The sequence below is a fragment of the Onychostruthus taczanowskii genome, unplaced genomic scaffold, assembly GCF_017590055.1.
Source record: "Onychostruthus taczanowskii isolate IOZ18803 unplaced genomic scaffold, ASM1759005v1 scaffold134, whole genome shotgun sequence".
Lineage (NCBI taxonomy): Eukaryota > Metazoa > Chordata > Aves > Passeriformes > Passeridae > Onychostruthus > Onychostruthus taczanowskii.
The window spans coordinates 111,060-134,581 of NW_024498507.1; the positions used below are offsets into that span (position 1 = coordinate 111,060).

General features: G+C 37.9%; 1 protein-coding gene across 11 annotated transcripts in view; it reads left to right on the forward strand.

The window, feature by feature from the left end:
* Positions 1 to 13,487, forward strand: part of AGTPBP1 (ATP/GTP binding carboxypeptidase 1) — a 65,130-nt gene extending 51,643 nt beyond the window's left edge. For 10 of the 11 annotated variants that reach the window (XM_041397054.1, XM_041397057.1, XM_041397051.1 and 7 more), the window contains one exon: positions 10,011 to 13,487. In XM_041397054.1, the coding sequence (XP_041252988.1) occupies positions 10,011 to 10,185 (175 nt within the window). In that variant the 3' untranslated portion in view covers positions 10,186 to 13,487. The remainder of the gene's footprint in view (positions 1 to 10,010) is intronic. The other variant, XM_041397062.1, reaches the window with a different exon arrangement.
* Positions 13,488 to 23,522: the final 10,035 nt, after the last annotated feature.

Below are 23,522 nucleotides of genomic sequence, written 5' to 3' on the forward strand. Positions count from 1 at the left end.
AGCCTTTCAGCCAGCACATGTGTTTCTTGAGTTCCTCATGTGCAGCATGTTTAACTTGGAAATTGTGCCTACATATTGCACCTATTTGTCATACTTTTTTTTTCATTTGCAGCTGCAATTATATTATATCACTGTCAGTTTTATTAAAACTAAAGCTTCAGCATAAATATGTCTCTTTGAAATACTAAAATTCAGTTACAGCATTTTGAATCAAGATGTGGTTGTGAGCAATTAATCCGTGAGAGTGGCATTGAAAAACAGCCCAGATTCCCATGTAGCTTTATATTACTGGCTGCCTCAAGCATGGGATCTCAATTTTCTGTTGTGTCTTGTGTTTAGTGTTAGCATCCTAGTTCACAGGTAGTTAGTGGCTATTCTTTGGAAAAAAATCTGTGCTGGATTTCTGTTTATTAATGTTACTTATGGTGGATTTTCCATATGAGAGCATCTATTGAATTGAGAAAAGTCATATCATACACAAGTCACCTCCCTTAGTATTTGCTAGGAAGCTAAACACACATCAAAAACACTTTAGTATCAGAATGGGATAAAAAAGGGTGATATGGGATGTTTGTTTTCTCTTTGATAGCAAACTTCAGTAATGCTAGATGAGAAGAGGAACAAATGGAAACACATAGTTTGTTTTAATGTTATGAAATACAGCAAATCCTGGTATATTAATAGATGCACGTAGTTTGAACATCCTTTACCAGCTACAATACTTCATTGACCCAGCTATCTCTAAAAAATTATTGTGTATGAAAACTAATTGCATGTGAAGTACAACCATGCTGGGGGCAGGGGAAAACTGCCTCTGACTTGATTTACATTTCATTGATGGGAAATGAGTGGCACAGAGACTGTTCTAGCCTGGATTTTTGGAAAGCACTGATAAAAGTCTTAGTCCTACATAAACATAATATTTTTCTCACAGGTAAAATGTAACATTGGGCTCATAATAAGCTTACTATTACTGAGACTCTATGTAAAAATATTTATAATCCTGATCTGTGATGAAAGTAACCAGTACTCTGGAACTTAAAAAAACCCAGCAGGTTCAGTTCCATCCAAAAGACTAGATCATGAAAATCACAAAAATAATTGTACTGCAAGATGAAATTGTAAATTTGTGAGAGATGATTAAATAACTTCATTCAGTGTATTAAAACTGAATTTATACCTAGAATTTTTTTTAAATGGTTTCCCCTAACATGACCTTTGGGTGTTACAAAGCTACAGATGGTGAAAGGTGATAATCAAGTGCTTCTGCACTAAAGAAATTAGGAGAGTGGGGAAAAAAAATCAGATTCTGTGCATGTAAGAGTTAATATTTTTAATCTATATGGAACATTGACGTAAGAAATGTTGAAGTTTTTTGGAGGAATCTGTTAACTTCTGTTTAAGTCCTGATGGCTTTATTTCTTAAAGTCATTAAATGTGAATCTAAGATGTAAAACAGAAAAATACGCCGCATGAGGTGAGAAAATAGGTACATTGCTCTCTGTGTTCACCTAGCAATACTGTGTAATTATGTGAGAATCTGTGATGGAAAAACTGGATGTGTGAATTCAAACAATTTAAAATATGGCATTAAGACTGAAATGTGTTTCTGGGTTACCTGGGTTTCTGAGCAATCGGATGTCCCTGCCCACAGCAGGGGGGCCTGGAACTAGATGATTGTTAAGGTCCATTCCAACTCAAGCCATTCCATGATTCCATGATAAATAAGAAACTACAACTTTGTTCACAGAACCTCCAATATTAGCAGTAAAAGTGCCATATATTAATCAAGTTTGCACATTATCTTCTTCTATTCTTTGCCAAAGGGATCAATACTGTCATAGGTGAAGTTAAGAGGTGGTCTCATTTTTTTGTTGCCAGAAGCTCAGAAGCAGAGTTTTGCTGTATACCTTAGGCCATATTTAAAAAAAAAAAATTTCAGCCAAGGTGTGCATTTATTATTCACTTGAGTGGTACACATATACAAAGAATCCCTGTCAAGCAAAGTTTATAAAGCTTTTTTCTATTCCTCTCCTGAGACAGTCATGGGTCAGAATACAGTCACACAGCTTCTTGTTTTACATGCCCAAACTTCAATTTTTACTTTTCTATTACAACGAAAGAACTGCTTATACTTTCTTTATGCTCACATGATTTGCTGCTTTTGTCATTAGAGACAAATGAGAAGCTACCTACAGGAAAAGCAGGTAAAAAGTTCATCAATAGGAAGTATAAAACAGAATATTTTTACATAGCTGTAGCATTCCTGTAGGGTTACAGTAGAGCAATTACTAAGATTGTGGTTATTTCCTTTATTTTTGGGTATTACTGGTATTACTTTTTACCAAAGCAAAATTTTAATGCTTTCAAGACTAAGCAGGCAAATTTAAACACAGAAGCACTGATTTTATTTTTTGAAAATGATTTTGAGGGTTTCTCACAGCCTTTTGTTTTTCCAGGTTGTAATTATAATGACCAAGTGCATGTTAATATTTTAGAATATATTGCTAGTATTTCATTACACATAGACTGAATTTGAATGAGTTCATTTTGAACCATGTCTGAAACAAGAAAAATAAAGCAGTAAGTAGATTTATTTCCCTCTGGCAGTGAACTTTAACCTTCTATGTGATGAATAAAACACTTAGTTTTTCTTTAATTATTTCCAATCCATTTGACAGTATTTTCATCCCTATTCCAAATGGAAAAGATTAAACTGAATGTAATACCAGTCTTTTATTGAGAATTGTAGTTGTTGTGCTGACAGGTTTGATAGGGTCTATACGCAATGAAACAAAAACACATGACCGCATTCATAACTGTTATGACTTACTAGACTTATCCTCTGCTCAAAAACTTGACCACTTTTTGGAAATTCTAGTTAATTTTAATGATTCTTTTGAGCCTCATTGGTGTGTTCTAGAACATGGTGTGGTTGTGTTTGTTAATTTGATTTAATTATAGCAGAGAAGCAGACTGAGCTTTGGGACCCAGCATGTCTAGAAAATGGTAGAAAAAGCAGACAGCCAAAAGGAGCTGTGGGAAGGGAAAAACTTGATGAAAAATCCATTTCCTGCAGTTAAGTCTTACACTTGAGAAAAAACGTCAGACTGGTGAGGCAAGGAGTGAGGGGTATATGCAGTAGGAGTGTGTGCAAAGTTTTATAAGGGATTATTTCTGCCTAGGCTGTCAGATAGAAACTGGCTTTGTCCTATGTTATTTCCCTCCCTCTTAATAACCCTTAAACTTTGTTCAGACATTTGTATATTCCTAATCTTCTTCACCTGGGACTAAAGGGTTTTTCCTTCTTACTCTCCTGCAGTGTTGAAGCTTTACTTTCTTCCACTACATTAGGAGTACAGCTTTGTTAAAAAGAAGGCATCTTATACTGCAGCTTTTGTCCAGTCTGTCCCATTCTGAATGTTGGAAGAAAAAGCTATTAAAAATCAGATTCAGAATTCCACTTGTGGGCCTGGTAGCAGTGCCCATGCACCAAGCCTCTGCTCTGGCCTCAGTGAAAGTGATTGCTTTTAATTCTGTGTAGACTGTAGTATTCAGTGTACTGTTCGTCTTCTCTAGGGCAAAATAAGGAAACTAGTAATCAAGGGAAAAACCCCAAACAAACAAAAAAACAAGTGTGATGAACTGCTTATATGTTCTTCCTATGATTCTTTAAGTTTTCTTCTACTCTTGATGGCGTGATCCAAATACTACTATGGCCCACAGTAAATGATTGATGAATCCCAGCTGATTTTATTCAGTTTTGAATTTCATAAAATATATTTCAGGGTGAGAACACATAGAACATGTTGCTGTTACTTGTGATTAAGCTGTGGAGTAAAATTTTGTAACTCTAAATGTGAAGATACCTAAAAAAATGATTCGAGAGGATTTGGATGTCCAGCTTCTTATGGCTTAGAAAAGAGTTGGGTACATCCCGTTGAGCCTTGGAAATTCCCTTGAGAAAATATCCTTATTACTTACAAAATCTACATAGGTTAAGAGCAGTTGAACTGGACAACACCTGTAGTTGTATATGTGCTGTTGCCTCCAGCAGGATTGCTAATCTCCAGAAGAGAATATAGACACTGAAGAGAAATTAGAAGGGAAATTATGGAGAAACAATTCCTTTGTGATACTTTGTAACTGTCTTTCTCATCTAAGATTTGTTTTTCCTCCCATGACAAAGCAGTTTTAAAAGAAATCATTAGTACTTCAGAATTCTCTCTCCTTCCTTTTCCAACTCCCCAGGTAGCTGCAACTCTCCATACTTTGACAGGGAATATTTCTTAATTTTTTGTTCCGAAGTTGTAAAATGTATACACATCCCCTGGCGTATGAAAAAACTTCTGATCTCCATGGGGTTCAAATTGGTAATGGTTACGTCTACCTCGTGGATTAACTTTTCTGTAATTGAATCTTGTGGATAATGAAAAATCCAAGTATATCTTTTATGGGACAATTAAAGTATTATTTTGAAAAAAAATATACCATGTTTGTGGAAAGGTTTATTAAATTGTAATATGTTTGGAGCATTAATGTAAATGAAAAACACATAGTAAGGTACTCTCATTTTAAAAAATAATAGTCATAACATGGTTTGGATGGGAAGGGACATTAAAGATCATCTAGGTCCAACCCACCCGGCATGGACAAGGATGCAGCCCTGTAGATTAGGTTTCTCACAGCCCCATCCCACCTGGTTTTGAACACTTCCAGGGATGGGGCATCCACAAGTTCTTTGGTCAATCTGTTCCAGTGCCTCACCACCCTCACAGTAAATAATTTATTCCTAGTATCTAATCTAAATATTTTCTCTCTTAGTTTAATAAAATTACTTCTTGTCATATCCCTGACTGACTGTATAAAAAGTCATCCTTCCTCTCTCTTGTAAGTCCTGTTTAGGTACTGGAAAACCACAGTGAGGTATCACTGGAGCCTTCTGTTCTCAAGGCTGAAGAACTCTAGCTCTCTCAGCCTATCTTGGTGGGAGAGATGCTCCAGCCCTCTGAGGAGCTTAGTAGCCTCCTCACAACTCACTCCAACAGGTCCATATCTTTCTTGTGCTGGGGACCTCAGAGCTGGATGCAGGGTTCCAGGTGGAATCTCACCAGAGTAGAGCAGAGGGGCAGAATCCCCTGCCTCACCTTGCTGACCATGCTGCTTAGGATGCAGCCCAGGACATGGTTGGCTTTCTGGGCTGCAAGCTTACACAAGTGGCTCATGTCCAGCTTTTCATCCACAGGGCTTTGCAGGGCTGCTCTCAATGACTTCTTTTCCCAGTCTGTGCTTATGACTGGGGTTGCCCTGATCCAGTTACAGAATCTTGCACTTGAACTTGTTGGACTTTATGAGGTTCTCTTGGGCCCAGTTCTTAAGGTTGTCCGTTTGGATGGCATGCCATCCTTCTGTTGTTAACTGCACTGCTCACCTTTGTGTCATCTGCAAACTTGCTGCAGGAGCACTTGACTTCACTGTCAGTGTCATTGAGGAAGGTCTTAAAGGGCACTGGTCCCATGGCAGAGCCCTGGGGAGCCCCATTTGTCAACAGCCTCCATGTGGACATGGAGCCTTTGACCAAAACTTTCTGGCTGTGTCCATCCAGGCAATTCCTTGCCTATCAAACAGTCCACTAATCAAATCCATGTCTCTCTGATTTGGAGTTAAGCATGTCATATGGGACATTGAAGATCTTACCGAAGTCTAGGTTGATGATGTACACTGATCTTCTCATGCTGACTGTTGTAGTCATCCCATCATAAAAGGTCATCAGATGGGTAAGGCATGATTTGCTCTTAGTCTCCAGGTGTGGAGAGAACTCTGTGTTCCTGATCCCTTCAACGTCTTTCCAAGAGACCTGAAATCCCATTTGATATTTCACAGTCTCATAGTTGCAGCCTCATTCAACCCTTTTTGAAAGAGTAGGAGTGGTTGATAATCGTCTGGTTCTACCTGTCTTGGTAACCTCTTTGTGACATGATGAATGTGGCCCTGAGAGGTAGCAAATCTTGCTAGAGAGGCTGGAGGGTAAATGGCTGCTTCCATGTGTCTCAGTGAGGATTTCCAGTAATTACCACACTTCATGCACTTTTGGTGGCACTCATATGAATGGTTGATTGTACCAGTTTTGTAGCATTCTCCTTTTCTTGTTCTGGACTACTTATTGTGGAGTTTTCTTCTCCAAGCCTCATACTGTCATATTTGTTATGTAGGGGCAATTTGATAGCAAGGGGGAGACTCTTTCTTTTGCTCCAAGCAGAGATGAGAATTCAGTCTCCCTTGCCTTACAAATCAATCAAGTCTATCTCAAGGCTGGATGCTAATGTACCTTCTGTTCCCAAGGTCTTAAAGCAGCAGCTACCTCTCTGCCTGTGTCAGTGCATAATCCCATACCTCAGTCTCCTGCTAGGATTCCCGGATCGCATGCTGCCTGATGAGCTTCTCACACAACATGGCAACCTGCACAAAAGGCAGGTTACATATCTGGGCACGCTTGTACCCATGACAACTACCTCTGCCTTCAGGGCTTGGAGGGACTTTCAGATTATGGAGTTTCCTGCAGCTGAGGGTCCAGGTGGTTCTCTTAATCTTCAGCAAGTCTGTTTGTGTCTAGACATATACCCAAGGTGGCTGTGGGTCTCTCTTTGTTTTAATATGACAGCTGTGATATATAGGTGCCATTTTGGTTAAAGAAGACTGCTTCCTCTTCTTCCCCAAGTAGAATTAAGTGGCCTTTTCTGTGTGTCCTTCCTGGAGAACTGCTGCACCATGTCCTGACCATGGCACCACACCCTCATTGCTTGCACTCTCAGGGGCCATTTAAATCTGCTGGCAACACTCGCCCCGTGTCAGCCTCACTTATGAGAACTGATGGTTCCTGGTGGCTCTCTCAGCTCTCACTCATGTTTCTCTGATCGTGGAGGCCCTGCCCAGCTTGTTCTAGTGCTCAGCCCCCAGAACTTGCCATGGCTGCCACTGCTGTTGCTGCTATCACTGCTGTGTGTGCCTGGCTGACCTTAATAATTAAAGTATGCTTTAATTAATAATTAAAATACATTTTAGGAAACTATTGTATTAATTCCTAAATTCAGTGTATTCAGTGGCAGGTGATGAAGAAAATACTCTTTTAAATGAAAGAGATATTCTTCAAGTTCTTCATAAACTTGAAGACCATATATCAGGTGTATTAATCAGGCATTTAGGAATTCCTCTTTTTACCCATAAAATGTTGTTTAGGTAAAATATACAGAACTTCGGAATTTCATTTAGTATTCTGTTTCAACAGCCATGACTTCAAAGAAAATACACAGATCATGGCATCCTTTACATTACAATACTGTAGGTGTGGGATAAACAACCTCTGCTAACCTGAGAAAAATAATAGTTTCCTTTTAAAAGAAAAAGTAGGAGGTGTAGGAGTAGAGGAAGAAGGATTATTGAGCAAGTTAATTAGAAAGAGCCCAAGGGAAAAGTTAGGAAATTAAAGCCCATAGAATCAGCATGACAGCAGCTAAAAATATATCACTACAAGATACACTGAGGGTGGGGAGCAGCAGGGAGGCAAATAAAGAATTTGATTAAACAGTGAGACATTTTTTTTTGTATTTGATTTCTGTATTTCTTGTGATCCAGCCTCAGTATAACAGTGGAATAATAATTATACTTCTCAGATTCATGCTAACCTTTAGCACAGAGATTACTGAAAAGTTAAATATTCAAGGCTAACATTTGCTACATCAAAAGACAACATCTCATGGGAAAGCGAATATATGAGTAGTATGTGACACAGTTTGGCTACAGTTTTATGAAGAATGAAAACTTAGGAAGGGGAAAGTGGAAAAAATAACCTTAGTAAATATTATAGTATTATTTGAGTAATACACAATTGGGAAGTTGTGATGTGTTGCTCTGGATGGTAGCAGAAAGCAAAGACTAACATGCAGTAGATTTTAGAGACAGATTTTGTTTTAAAGGTTTATGTCACTTTCTCAGTAAGATCTGTTCTAATCTTTGATCTATTCCAATGGTACTTCTCTTGAACAGAGAAAATTACATATAATGTTGATTTTTGCTTTATTGAATGTGACATATATCCCTCAGTTCTGGATGTACATGTGCCAGAGCAAACGCCTAAAATGTGTTAGAGCAAACAGGTTGGCTTTTTATAACCGCTCACAGTGCCTGAATTTTTAGAAGTTAGGGGCGTGCCTACATGTTTACACATACATGAGTAGGTAAAATGAATGTATACAGCTATTAAAAAAAGTATATTGAATAAGTACTTGTCAGAATGTGATACATCTGGTGAAGTCCCTTTCATTTGTTTTTTTTAAATAAACTAAACATTTAAACTTTTTATTTCCCCAACTTGTTCTTTCCTTAAAGATATTTTTGGTAGGTGGTGACTTCCTAGGGCAGAAAGCATCACACGATGAAAGAACAAAAAATTTGTATACCTTTGCTGGTTCTCCCACAGGTGCTTCATGCAAAACACATATTCTTATTGTATGTTGGGTTCCCCATATGTGAAATGAAAGAGACTTCTTAGCAAAGATCCTGGTTATTTTCTTCACTCTTTGTCTCTCCTAAATGGAAACAATTTTGTTTTAAACACCCAGTTCATTAACCATCAGTGGGTTATTGCCCTAATTACAGCTTAAATAACTTATGAAGTATTTTGTTTTGTGGAGCTTTCTGTTTCGCATAGCTAATAGAGTACAGGCTTGTTTAGTGAACCATGATACAGATAGTTTTGAATGTAAATTTTTTTTCCCCCCTAAGTTGGGGACAGTTTTTCTCCCAGTATTTGAATTAACTGTCAACAGTACAAAATACTACAATGTGGCATGTCATTGAAGTTACAGGTAGAGGAAGAATACTGTGAAATTTATCTATATTGAATAAAGATAGCATTTCAGATTTCAAGTGGTGCAGCTGAGCTCCTAAAAGGTCTTTAGAAAGAAGCAGTGATTAGTCCTTTTAATTATAAAGCCACAGTGAAACTAGGTTTTTTGTATCTTCAGAGAAAATTAATTAAAATTAATATGCAAATATTTCTACAAGTTCTTTATGATGTTTCTCAATAAGAACATTCTCACTGTTTTGTATGAGTTCTGCTTTATTTGATTATTAGGTAAAATGCATTGCAAAACTTTTTTGGGCTTAAAATGAATGTAAAAATACTTATGAAATATTTAGGAATACTTAGTGCTTTTAAGCAGATAGCTTTTTATGTCCCGAGTAAAACTGGGTCTGGAAAATACTTTTCTGCCTCCCCCATCATCCCTTCCTTTTTTCTAGGGAGGTAAGAGGATCAGAAATTTGTATTTTAACCTTTTCCTTTTTCAGTTAACACTGAAGGTGCTAATCCTCTTGTTCTCCGACGCTATTAGTTAAAGGCATAGACCATTCTGTGGGCAGAGCATCAGTTCACTAAGTGCATTGCCTCAGAGTTGCAATGCTTGACAAATTTTAAGTTTTACCAGGATACAAATGTGTGAGAATCTGATAGAAGTTAAGTCATTCATGTGGGAATTTAATTGTAGGTGTAACCATGACCCCTTGTTCTGTCATCTCTGATATGTATAAAGTAATTGGTATAATGCTTTTCAGTGAAGTGTGTTTTATTTTCAATAAAATACAGCAGTTTGTTTATACCCTACATCAATGGCTGTGTCCTTAGGTAGTTGGATCCTTCTTCAGCAATTTCTGATACTGCGGTATTTACATTAAGTTCTTACGGGCCATTAGTGTAGCAGATTTGTCATGGCGCATTTGGATAATGAGTTGTATATGACTAACTAATTAGTTCAAGGCATTACAACCATGGGTTTGTCTCTCAGTTGTTCTACATTCAACTAAAAAGCCAGTCCCATTTCAGGTAATCTGCCCCTTTTCTGAGGTAATTTTTGGATTACTGTATGTCAGGAAAGGGATAGGGCACATGGTCTGAATGTGTTAATCCAAATAATACTTTTAATATGATTAATGGAGCTTCTTGTTTGTTATAGCCCCACTACATATGTTTTGGATGAAGATGAACCTCGCTTCCTTGAAGAAGTTGATTACAGCGCAGAGAGTAATGATGAAGACCTTGAATTAGCTGATAATGCAGGTGATTATGAGGCAACTAATCAAGATGATGGACTTTCAGACCCAGATTCAACAAGGATACTCCTTTCTTGAACCAGCTTTGCTGCCAGTAATAGAAAAGAAAGTGTCCTGGATTTCCAGTCACATACTTCCTTGCTGTTTTCTACAAAGGGGATAAGCTTCAGTTAAGACAAATAACTGGGGCCTGCATAGCTCAAGGACAGTAAATATTTCTGATAAATTTGCATTTGTTTTGTTTAAGGAATTCTGTGTATTCTTTAAGCCCTAAATAGATAAATTTATTTACCATTTTATTTTCTACTAAATGGTACCGCATGGCGTTTTGTGTTTTTAAACCCTATCTTCAGGGAAATGGATTATAATTTTTAGTGTGTCAGAGTACAGAAAATAATTTTTGTGGTACAGTTCTTTGAGTTGCTTCCTGACAAATACATATGTACATATTTTCTAAATTAATTTGTGTATGTCTGTGTATATGCGCGTGTGTATACTGAGGTGAAGAGGTTATTTTTCGACATTATTTCAATGATATTTGATTGTGTTGAAGCAATGTAGTGCCTGCTCTGAAACACTTCAATTACTAAATTAAAAATAAGAACATGATGTATAAATTTTTGCACTTGTTTCTTGCTTCTTATGATTATGTGGTTTTGCCACAGTATTAAGTGAAAATTCTTACTAATGTCTGTTCAGAGTTCAGGAATTTTGCACAGTGACAAATGCAGCCTGTGCTTAGAAGAACTAGACTCTTGTATAAAACTCACCCATAAAATAGGCATGATTTAATTTGAAGAAGTTTTCTTGTTAAGTGTGCTTGTCTACAGGAAGAGGTCAGGTATGTACTCTCTGTATATTCAGCTACACAGCTGCTCCATTTTTCTTCTTGAATATGCACGTAGTTAAAAAGTGTTCACTTTACCGGAGGCACATTAACTATAGACCCAATTCAACTGCTTTAAGGGGGATAGTGCATTTCGGTTTAAACCTTTTTGTCTGATTGCAACCTAGTGTTAACTCTGCTGTGATAAGGAGATTGGACTGTGACTTCCTGAGGTCTATTCCAGGCTGAATAATTATTCTGTGGTTCTGTATTCTTCATGTTTAAAGTCAAACTGTCAGGTATGGGATTTACACTTCTTCATCTCCTATCATCTTCTAATTCTTATTGCCTCTTGCCTCTGCTTGAAATAAGATCTAATAGAGAAATGAAGAGAATTGTAGTCTGTGGTTTACAGAATTGACATGTTTTTCAATGAAAAATACTTTTCAAAAATTGTTTTTACTTGATGTGACCCAGTTGTGGCATTCATTTTCTTCTGTATGAGCAAAGGCTTTAGAACATGAAGAATAACATTTCTAAGTTACACCAGGTTTCCAGGTTTTTAACTGATGAGGATTTTCTGTATGTTTGTTGTTCCAAATAAAACTGTATTTCAGAGGGGAAGGGCATCTTCAGTAGAGGGATTGAAAAAGAATAAAATTTATGAGAATTAACTGTATCAGTGTTTTTCAGCCAGGAGTTGGATTTGCACCAGGATCTGTTCTTTCAAATTCAGCATTGTTTGGTCATGCCTTTCCATACTATCCTGATTCTGAAACTGGGGTAGGGGTTTTGATCCCTTGTTATATGCATCTGTATTTTTGTTTAAGGGCTTAAATTTATATTAATAAACATATGGAGAGAGGTAGGGATGGAAAACGTGGAAAAGTTGGAAACATTTAGAGTCTTGTTCCTTTTTTTCTCTGCAGTGAAAGTTATTCTTTCCTTGTGTTCTGTGAACTACATACTGTAAATAAGATTTATTTATTACCCTGTTGAAGAGGAGCCCTCTGCATTGAAAGTAGAGGAATTTGGGAAAGTCTCAAATGGAAGAGTTATCCTTGCCCCACAGAATTTGAATTATTTTTCTGTCCAATGACAGCAGTTCAGAATGCTCATATTGCCCTGTTAGTCTTAGACTAGTTATCTGCACAAATAGATTTTCATCCTTAAGGACTCCTACTTCAGTGGGAATAGTATTCATAAATAAAATTATTCATAAACAATTTCACTTAAATTTCACAGAATGCAGGATGCCACATGTTTGTTAACTGCATTGTGCATGTCTTAGGTTTCATTTGAATTTGTATTAATCTTGGAAAACTATTTTTATGCTACTGGCAAGACTAGAAGTATACTTCATCCATTTAGAAAGAATGGTGGCTTAGTAGTACAAAATTGTATTTTTCTCCTAAGTATGTATATTCGTTCTTCTTATGACTCCTAGAGCAATTAATCTGTGCAAAAAAAAGTTATCAGCTATATAATGTCTCAGGATAACATGTTTATACATTAGATTTCAATGCTGTTATGCATTAGATGTCACTTAGGTGTTAGATGTCACTCTGGCAGCTGTTGGTCTGAGCTTCTGCAAGTGTAATTCTAATGCAAGAGGTGAAACTTTGCCCCTATCTTACACATTGTTGAAAATGCAAAGGTTGTTACCTCAAACATTTTCAAGTACTTGCCTTTTGAAAGGTAAAGTCTCCATTCCTGCTCACGGGGATGCCAGTTCATGGGAAGAACTGCTGCAGTGAGAACTGCTCCATGCTGTTTATCCCTTTTCCAGTACCTGTTGCCATTGTTGCAGTGGTGTTAACAGACATGCTGGTGCACCCATTTATGTGTTTTGGTGGGAAGTCTGGTGTTTGGCTGAAAAAGGAACAGCTAACACTTGAGCACAATCAAGTGTTATTGTGGCATTTGCCCTGGAGAAATGGGTAGATGAGAGCAAAAAATGCCGGCATCTTGGACTGTCTCAAATCAGTCACTGAGCATGGTCTGTCCCAGGCAATTTACTGTCTTTATTCTATGCATTGGCATTTCAGTGTGGCTTTGGTTTTAAATGATGGTGTGTGCTATAAGCATGACTGATTCTGTATAGGCAAAGAAGATATCCCTAGATCTTTCTCCACTAATAACAACAAATAAGACTATAAAAAATAATTACATCTGTGTTATTTACTGTCTTGCTTCTAAGTAATTGCTGGACAATGAATTACTCTATTCCCTTTCCAGAAATAATTCAAGTTGCATCACAAATTTTGTTACTGTGTTTTCACTGGTGACATCCCCTGGTGTAATATAACTTAAAGCAATTTGTGCCAAAATCTTGCCTGGTCGTTTTTCGAGGTGGATATCTTTATCAGCCTGACTTACCAGGGAATTTGGTTTGAATCTCAAATAAGACTGCAGAAGCAGTAAACACTGTTCACAAATGCAAAAATGGTTTCAGATAATTTCTGTTGTAATACTGTAATAAATATAATTGTTGCAGTGTTAGTGTGCATGCCCCAAATACCAATACTTACTAATAAAAATGCATAATAAAGGATTACTTACAATCTTTTGCTTCCCTATTATTGGTTAGTGATAATTAAGGATTCCTCATTCTAGCATTTGCAGCAATGTTCTTACCTGTAAGGACAGCAGTGTGCATAGCATTTAAAAAACCATATTTTGTTTTCTGTGAAATTAAACTCAGTGTGCTACAGGCTTAGAGTAGCATTTGTATATTAATTGACTGAATTATAACTATCTAAAAATTTCTGAGATTCAGCAGTGTTTGTAAAACTTATGAAGACTGGATGAACCACAATGAAGATCTTTGCAGGGCACACAGAAGAGCCTTATGGTGAGACTCTTTCCTTCCCACACAGTTAATAGGCTATTAATCAGATCTAGGAAAGGTACAAGATTATTCCTCAATAAGTCATCCCTTTACAATTTAACTCAGACTGCAGTTGAGTTATTTTTACTATATATGTTTTTGTAGCAGCAATTTTAATATTTCAGCAATTTTTTGAGAGAAAACTCAAGATAAAATGAGGTAATCTAGTTTTATGCAGCTGTATGAGAAGAGCAAGTGATTACTAGGAGTCATCAATGTAACTTTTATAAATACATTTGCAGTTTATTTAACTACACCTGTCACGTTGCTTTAAGTTGAACAGCTTCACAAACTTTGTTGTCTAAATAATTTTAAGGATCTACAATAGTCACCGTGTCAAATTAGTCTTAGGATATTTTTGTCAGTGTTTCTAAGGTCATCAGGTTGCAAGTCATTTGAGATATGAGCTCACATCTTGTTTGCTTAAGTAAACTAACTCTAGGTTTCTTTTAAAGGTGGGCTTTAAATACAAAATGCCAAACAGCTGTGACACTTAGTAAAGAATACATTGTCTTGGCTGTTTTTAACAATATCATATAAAGAACTCATCTAGCCTCTAAATAATTCTTCATAACTGTGAAAGACCCTCCCTTATTTCTTGTTATTAGAAAAAGTTAGGTGCTGTATTTCTTTTTGCCTTTTTTAAAACAAAGAAAAAACCCAAAAGCAAAGAAAGAAACAAAAAACCCTCACCAAAATACAGTAGTGTTAGTTCATTCAGTACAGCTCTTATTGGAGCTCTTATACAGCTTTTGAAGCAGTTCAGAAAGAGTCATTGGTACAAAAATATGGGTTTATCATCAAAGGAAATGACGCACTGTGGGATTTGCTGATCCAAATTATGTGGTTATGAAATGTCAACCAGATTCTGCCTCTTGTTGTCTTGCAACATTCTTACCACAAGATGTTTGTGCTTAGAGCATGCCCTTCTCTCTAGCATGGGCTTATTTCTCATGCAGCTTTTTTCATGGTAGATTGGAAGAATATATACTAGCAGCACCTCATTATTACATAACTACTGTCAATTTTCACCAAGCTGAATGCTAACTGATAAAAGAATCTAACTAACAAAACTCCACAATAGTACTTCCATACATGAAATACTTCTGTTAACATAGAGAGGGGATATTCATTTTAAATGACCTGAAATAGGACTTTTCTTTACATTGTCCCTCCAGACATATAAAGATAATAAATTTCTGTGAGCATAAAATGCTCTTAGCTGACAGCATTGCATTCATGCTCATTTTGTTCCCAAATAAATGGACACGAAAAGATTTCAGTACAAACAAGACACAAAGCACAGAGTAAGGAAGACAAATGATCTTTAATACTTTGTATAGTATTTGCTTAATGGTACTGTATTTACATAAACTTTAACGATAGTCCAGCTGACCCCACAGATTAAAATGGTTCGATTGTACACTTTATGAAGACAAATTGAGATGTGCTGTGCAAACCTTCAGCCAACAGACTGCCTTAATACTTGGCCTTGATCATCATCCCACACAATTTAGTACTTTATACTGCCAAATGAAAAGTCTTAAACTGAGTCAGGCCGTATTCCAAAATAAATGCTTTGGGTTTTTGTCTTGTGAAGATTTTTGCAAAATTTTCAGATTCTCTGCAACAATCATCCTCCTGTTCTGGCTTTTGTGTAATCACAAAAGACACGAGTCCAATTTAAAAGTACATTGTGCTTGTGTACACTTTTACACCCGTTCAGTTTAATCCATGTCTGCTCTAGGTTACTTTCCTCTTCTGAAGCATCCAGTCTAGTCAAGTCTGTCCTTTAGCTTAAGTGATGAGCCAGTGATGTCATCCTCTTCTTTTTGTTCTGATCTCACCATTGACAGAAGCTTTCTGTTATGAATCCCATCAGTCAGTATTGCTCAAAAATGCTGCTGTTCTCAAATGTACACGATTGTGTTCCAGAATGAGACTCCCCAAATCATCTATTTTAGTACAGTAGCTCATTTGTCAGTTCCTTTTGTCCAAAGACAAAATGTTTAGAACATAAGTAGGTGGTATTTTGGAAGAATAATTTTTCAGATCTAAGTGAATTCAGAGACATATTAACTCTAAAAACCCCTCCGTGCACCTGACCCCAAAATCTAATAGGGAGATGGATCAAATCTGATGTACTCATGCAGGGGGTCAGCTAGTTCTATCAGGAAGCCAAGTCACTTGGCATTCCTCCTCATGCAGCTTCCTGTGCTGAGGAGAAAATGCTGTCAGTCACAGCAGAGGAAGAGGTCTTCATCGTTCACCTTGCTGTGTCTGCCTCACAAACTCTAGAGATTGACAGACACATTTTTCTGTCAGCTGTGCTGTATGGTATGGAGTGAGAGGGACAGAAAGATAAATTACAACTAGTGATCGCTAAGGGTCACATCAACTAGTGCTTAAGAAGGTCCATGCCCCTCCATGACTTGTCCACCAGGGTGAAGTGGCTATGGGGCAAAGTCCCCCTGTCAATGAAAGAAAATGTAATAAGATAAACACAGTACCTTTTGGTTTGTAGATGTGAACAGTGAAGGCATATGGGTCCTGAGCAATGACTTGGCCACCTATGAAACTCCCTTTCCACAATCTTTGGAGAGCTTCCTACCATGCTGTAGCGGGAGGCCCTGATGGGACACTGCTTGCTGACCTGGGGCCTGGCTGCTGGCACAGCTGTGGGAACATCCCCAGAGTGGTATGAAAGGTAATGCTGGAGGTGTGAGCAGGGTTGTCGAGATGGGATCATTCACAAATCAAGGATTCAAGAAAGAAAACACCAGCATAGAAATCTTAGGAAAGACCAGGGAGCAGGTGGATAGGAGTCACTGGCTGGGCCATTGGTGCCAATGTGTGCCAGTGGGTGGGAAGTGTCTCTCTGTTGGGCTGAACATTACATGGAAGCCCACCCTGCATTTGGCACCAATGCTCACCAGAGCCTTCTTGGAGTGATCAGGAGACTTGGACTTTGAATAGCAGATCACAACATCCCAGCAATCTTTTGTCCATGACAGGCAGTGAGTAAAAACACAGAATCATAGAATTGTCACACTGGTAAAAGATATCTAAGATCTTTGAGTCTAGCCATTAACCTAACTGTGCCAAGTCCACCACTAGACCATGTCCTGCATCCTATCTGAACATTTTTTAAATTCCTCCAAGGATAGTGACTCAAGCACCTTCCTGAGCAGACCGTTGCAATACTTGATAATCCTCTCAGTGAAAAAAATCTTTCCTAATATCCTGTCTAAAATATCCCCTGGTGCAACTTGAGGTCATTTCCTCTTGTCCTGTCACTTGTTTCTTATGAAAAGACATTGACCCCCACTTGGCTACAAGCTCCTTTCAGGTATTTGAAACCAGGATCTAACTACAACACCATCCCTGTTAAATTTAGTGATTCACATCCCGAGGATTTATGTTCACCCTTAGCAGGTGCTCATACAAATGGAATAACATAATTGGAGTCCAACAACAAAATTTTAGAAGTATTTTCCAATTTGACGGTGGAAAGGATGTGTTTGATATTGTAGCTTTATGTGTGGGAAGGCTTATGTGTTGATGGAGCTCTGGGGTTTGCAGGAAGAGACATTTAAGCCAAATATATCTGTTTAATATCTGACTGATTAACTCTCAGGAAATTTGAAAAGACATTTTCTCATTCCCAGCTGAAAGGTTTGATATGTCTCTAAGTGCTAAGGATTTAAATTATTCCAAATGAGGATGAGAAGAGGTTATGATATGGCAAATTAAGGATATGGAAAAGGGATTTCAGAAGCTTATATGTACTAATTTATAATGCATAAAAACAAGAGGGAGTTGGGGACATGACACAGTTCAGGTAAAACAAATTCAGTATAATTTCTGCAATCACTAAAATGCTGTTTCTAAAATTCAGTTACTCAGAAAATTAAGCTAATTAAATGTTGGTATTGTCTTGATTTGAATAAAGAAATTTCCTGGTATGGAGGGAGAAGAAGCAGTACAATACTGTTTCCTGCAAAAGACCACTTAGCACTTAAAGGCTACAGCCATGTATAGCATGAACCCTGGCTTGTTCTGTTTTCTTCTTTTTAGTGACAACCTTGAAAGCTTCTTTCATAATGTAGGTCAAGGCACTTTCCAGATCGAGGTTAGTAAGATGGGATGGACATTTATATTACATCATTTAAGGATACAAAATATTGATTGCTATAATGAAAGCTATGAAGACTGGTGGTATACTCAGAATGTGTTGCCTGATAGTATTATATATGTAAAATATTCACATGCCTACATGATGACAGGTTATTAAAATAATCCCCTTAGGAATTATAAAACTGTGAAAAAGCAGTCCACATGGCATTCTGTGGAGTGTAGAATGTTTCAAAGCTGCTGAGGAGAATCTGTGTCTTATTTTTATAGAGTTCCTGTTTACGCATCTGAAATGTCATTATTTTCACCATACACCTGGCTGCCAGTAAATATGTTATAACAAAATAAACAGCAGAAGGTTGCACACCAGTGGAAGTGGAAGTGGTGGAAGTGGTGGAGGAAGGCGAAGCCATTTTTATGGACAGGAGACTTTCCAAGCCGCAATGAGTGGCAGCTACAGGTCATATTTACATTGTGTTTCTCTGGCAACTCTCCTTTTGAAAGGGTGTCTTTAACGATGAGGCAAGCTTTGGCCTAATAGGGTGGTGAAGGAGGTGTCTTTCAACAAGTATTGACCATTAAATGCCAGGAGGAATCATTAAATAATACTTAACCTTCTTTCTCTGGTTTGTTTTAATTTACTCTGTTGTATTGAATAGTCAGCAATTAACGCATAAATGAGGTGATACAAGAGGATTCATATGCTATCAAAAATATCCACTGTGTTTCTTTATGCTGACATAATTTCCATGCTAATATATTTCTTTTCTGACAGCCTGGAAAAGGTATAGCACCTGTGCTACTGACCCAGGGAAAGAGTTTGTAATCTCAGCAAGTGTCGACAGATCTAGGAAAGATATGAGGAGCCATTTAATCTAGGCACAACATAATTGCCCCTAGCAGAAACAGATTGTTTAAAACCCTGCAGCAAAAGAAGCTTGTTTTGTTTCCCTTCATTTATTGACCATATTTACTCCATGTGTGCAGATGTTGCTGTTTTCAGTATTGTTTAGTATTTTCAGTTAACTGAAGTGTTGTGGCAGCTTTATCCCAGTGAAAGTCCTGTGCTACTGTTTTTCTGTCCTACTAAATATTCTCTGTTTACTGTGTTTAAGATTATAGGTAGCCACAATCCTCTTCTATTTGTAGGTGGACAGGGCTACAGACACAAGCAAGTGAAAACCCACAATGCCTGTTAAAACTTAATTGTTGTGCAAATGATGCATTACACTATTATTGTGAGGTCAACATTAACAGGTCGCAATCTAAACAAAGGAAAGGCAGGACAGAAGCTCTCTGTTACTTTGACCTTGTTAAATAAAAATATACAGTGGTTAATGTCAATGTATTAAAAAAAAAAAAAAAAAAAAAAAAAAAAAAAAAAAAAAAAAGTTTCTAAGAGTCCTGCAAGGAACTGGAGGATTTTGTTTTCAGAATAACTTGAATAGTGTGGAGTTAAGAAGGCAGGAGATCCTACATTGAACAATAGCTACAAAACAGAATACTGAATACACTCATTAAGTGCACAGAGTCTCCTTCATGCAGTGAACAAGGCACAGGTGCAAGGGAAAAAAAGTTTATACCTAAAGATTGCATCATACGTTATATGAATATGAAACCTGAAGAGAGTCCGTACAGGCAACTTTCAAGTTGTTAAATGCAGCTTTACACTAATGCAACTTTCTAAGAAGCACACAGTTAGGTCTTTTACTGCATTACAGGAACCAGTAAATGCTGTTTCAGTTTCACTATCTTCAAATGAGTTCATCAAGTTATATGTGTTGAAAAAAGAAGATAAACATCTGACAAGAGCTGTACTAACATATGTAGAGCACACAGACATTTTGACAGAGTAACTGTAAAATACTATTAATTTATTTACATAATAAGAAAGCTCAACATTCTGTAAGATACCCTCATACAAGAATTCAAACTCCTTTTTTCTTATCTTGTGCTTATTTTGAAAGGAAAGAATGCAAAGAAATCACATTTACAGCAGAATGAGAAATAGTAACTTGAAAAAAACCAAACTTATCTCCACTGTTAGAGCCTTCACTTCTTCAGAATATAAATTGCATTTATTTTAAGCTTTTAAAAGGACTGTTATTCATGCTTTTGTTTGCTCTTTATGCTAAGGCAAAAAAGGGATAATTGCTCTTCCATTCTACAGACCTAGGGAGACACAAAGATCCAAAAAGCAGAAGGAGGATTGCAAATTTGAAGTCTGTGATGTTTGGGATAATTGAAATTATGAAAGTAACTCTCTATAATGTCACAAAGAGATTAAAAAAAAATATCATTCATGTCCTCATTACCTAGAAATGGACCACAGAAATAATTAATTTTGAGATGTTTGTAATCTAAACATGCAAAAGAAAATACTTGTCTGCCATTTATTTTTTCCCTACAGCAATTGCTAAAAATTGCCAGAGAATTACAGAATATATATGAACATGAAACACAGCATGTTGGTGATTCAGCAAAAAAAAAAAAAAAAAAAAAATTAGCTTGAAAGAAGAGACCGGATTAATTAGTAGCTTTATAAGAAAAAGCCACAATAATTGCTGTCTTCGACTTTCCTTAGTTTTGCAGGGGGTACAACATCCTGTTAAATGTGTTCTGAGTGGAAACAGAATAAACCGTTTGCCCTAAGTTTAGGTCCTGGCCAGAACATCAAAAATTCTGTTTTAAAAAGTTGCTCTTGCTTTACTTATGCTGTCTTCCAAAACCTAATAGATTTTAATATGGGGATTAAACAAAAGAGAGGAAGACTTAGGATAGATGATAGGAAGAAAATGTTTACTGTGAGGGTGGTGAGGCACTGGAACAGGATGCTCAGAGAGCATCCCCATCCTTGGAAGTGCTTGAGGCTAGGCTGCATGGGGCTTTGAGTAACCTGATCTAGTGGGAGGCGAACCTCCCTGGAGCAGGAGTTTGGAACCACATCATCTTTAAGGCCTTTTCGAACATGAACAATGCAACGATAATACCAACAACATAGTATACAAGGTGAGAACTGAAATAATGGAATTTATGAAATTATCAGCCTCTGTTTCAGAGGGCAGATGTTCACTTGATCAAGTTCCCTCCTTTAAGATATTTCATTTAGTTCACCTTTTATTTTAAAAAAAAAATTAAAAAAAGAAAAAAAATTAAAAAAAGAAAAAAAATTGAGATTGCCTTGGCTGAAAAAAGGCAGTCACACTATGAACTTGTCTTCACAGCCTTTCTCCCCCCTGCAGACGTTGAATACACACTCTGTATCATCCCATCCCTCCTGGGAGAGGACACAGCAGCTGTGGGCTGTGGTATGCAAGGGCATGGCACAGCAGGCAAATGCTGTCTGCCCACAGAGAGGTCCAATGCACAGCAAACTGGATGTGTGGAGAGAGAGAGAAGTATTGGCAAAGTATGTTCTGGGGGATGGGACAGGATAGGAACTTTGGAGATGGCAAGGTTCCCATGCCAAGGCCAGAGATGGTCCCAGGTGGCCCCAGCTGTGCAGCTGGAATGGGTGGAAGAGTGGAATGGAGTGAGTCTCTGTAGGCAGGCAGAATGCTGCAAGGGTAGGCCAGGCACAACCACTCTGGGGCTGCACAGAGGAACTGGAAGAGAGTTCACAAGTCACAGGATCTTTCTGGAGACCCTACAAAGCATGAGAACAGCCTCAGTCTGGGGATCTCAGAAGTTCATACCACGGTCCTCAGGCTCAGGAAGAATTCATATTCACTCATGCAATCTGCTTCAGCATTCTGACACAAAAATTACCTGGCTGGGGGGACCAGTGTGTCTTCTCTTTCCTTTATGCTTGTGTCATATGAGAAGACAATATTCCCTGACACGTGCACACCTTTACAAAAGTACTGAGCTCTTGAAACCTTATTGTAGAGAAGTATGGGGAGAAGAGAGAAGCAGATTGAGGCATACTCTAGGCCTGGAACAACTATTTTTAAACTTTGTTCTCCCTTTGCTTCCTCTGTTTTCATTTGGCTTACTACCATGGGGGAAGAGGGATAAGATTTAAAGTTCACAGGACGTTTAGCTCGATGTTTCTTTTTCTGTTTCTTCTAGATTGGAGGATTCTCATTAAACAAATTAACTAATTTTCATCTGAGAGAAGTCAAGAATGATGCTGCGGTTTGGGAGCATAACTCCACTGATGATTCTGATTTGCCACAAGAAACCTCCCCTAGAAGGGGCAAGGTGTGAACTTTCAAATTTGCTTCTGTAGTAGTCTAGCAGACATTGCTGTTCTCAAAAAAGAACAATCTTCTATTTCAGTTCTGTGCTTATGTTTCAAAACCATTAGCGGAACTAAGAGATTGGATGGCTGCTTGCTTCAAGGTCTGTTGTGCTCAGCTCTTGGTGCTAAGGAGCTGGCAGGAAAATAGATATAATTTCAAACTCTTCGATAAGACCCTGAATTTTAATCTGTTGGGGAGAATGTGGTTTACAGAGCTGGAGTAGTTTTATCTTGGAATTAGATTAAGCATATGAAAAATATTTTCTCTTTGCTTGGTACTGTTTTTACAAATTATTCCTACTATAACAACTTTGTAAGAAACAGTATCACGATGTGATGGTGTCATGGTTTGAGGCTGGCACAATGCCAGTGCCCCCATGAAAATATACTTTCCACCTTCTCGCTCCACATCCCCCACTTCTCCTTCTGGCCAGCCATGCTGCCAGCACAATATCACATTCCAAGGCAGCACAGGCATTGGCTCTCTCTATCTCTATCTCTCTCCCAGGGGGTAGCAGGGCCCCGATGCCTCTCAGGGCTCCTCCACCCTTCCATCTTGCCAGGCCTTCACCCCCTCCTCGGCCCCAGGCTCCGGCCTACCTCACCCGGCCACATGGCTTCCCTCCCCCAGCCAGCCCCAGCTGGGCAGGGCAGCTCCGACCTCCTTCAGGGACCACCGGGACCAAGAGAGAGTTCTCCTGGGAGTTCTTGCTTTTAACCCCCTGCGTTCTCAGAGGCGGTCCACACCTTCAGTGGCCAAACCAGGTGCCAATATTCAAATCCAAGCACTGATTGGTTTGACCACAACCTCCCAAAAAACTCACTTCCTTCTTAACTTACAACAGGTGGCATGTTGTGAGAGTTAACAATTCAGCCTAGACTTTGCTAAAAAATAGGCTGTATAATCCATTCTGTCCTGTGACATGAGATACGCTTATTTCTTTGAAATCCATTAATTATGGCATAAACACTTAAAGAAGTTTTATGAATTTTTATTCATTATTGATTCTATTTTTTATCATTGCTGCAGTGTTTAATTTTGAAGTTTTACAATCTGAGTTTATACAATCTCTTCCAATTTTTTAACTGCAGGTTTTGTTGCAATTGCAGGAGAAGAGAAACATGACAGTATTCTGTCATAACACGCTACAGACAAAATACAAGGAAATGTAACAGCTAACCTGTTGTTAAATATTACTTAAGTTTTGGTTTGTTTTTTTTTTTCAAATAGACAGGTTCCTTCAGTACTTGATTCAGGACAACAGTGCCCAGCATCTGCTGGACACAGCATTGTAATGGGGAGAAAAGCACCATTAAACCTG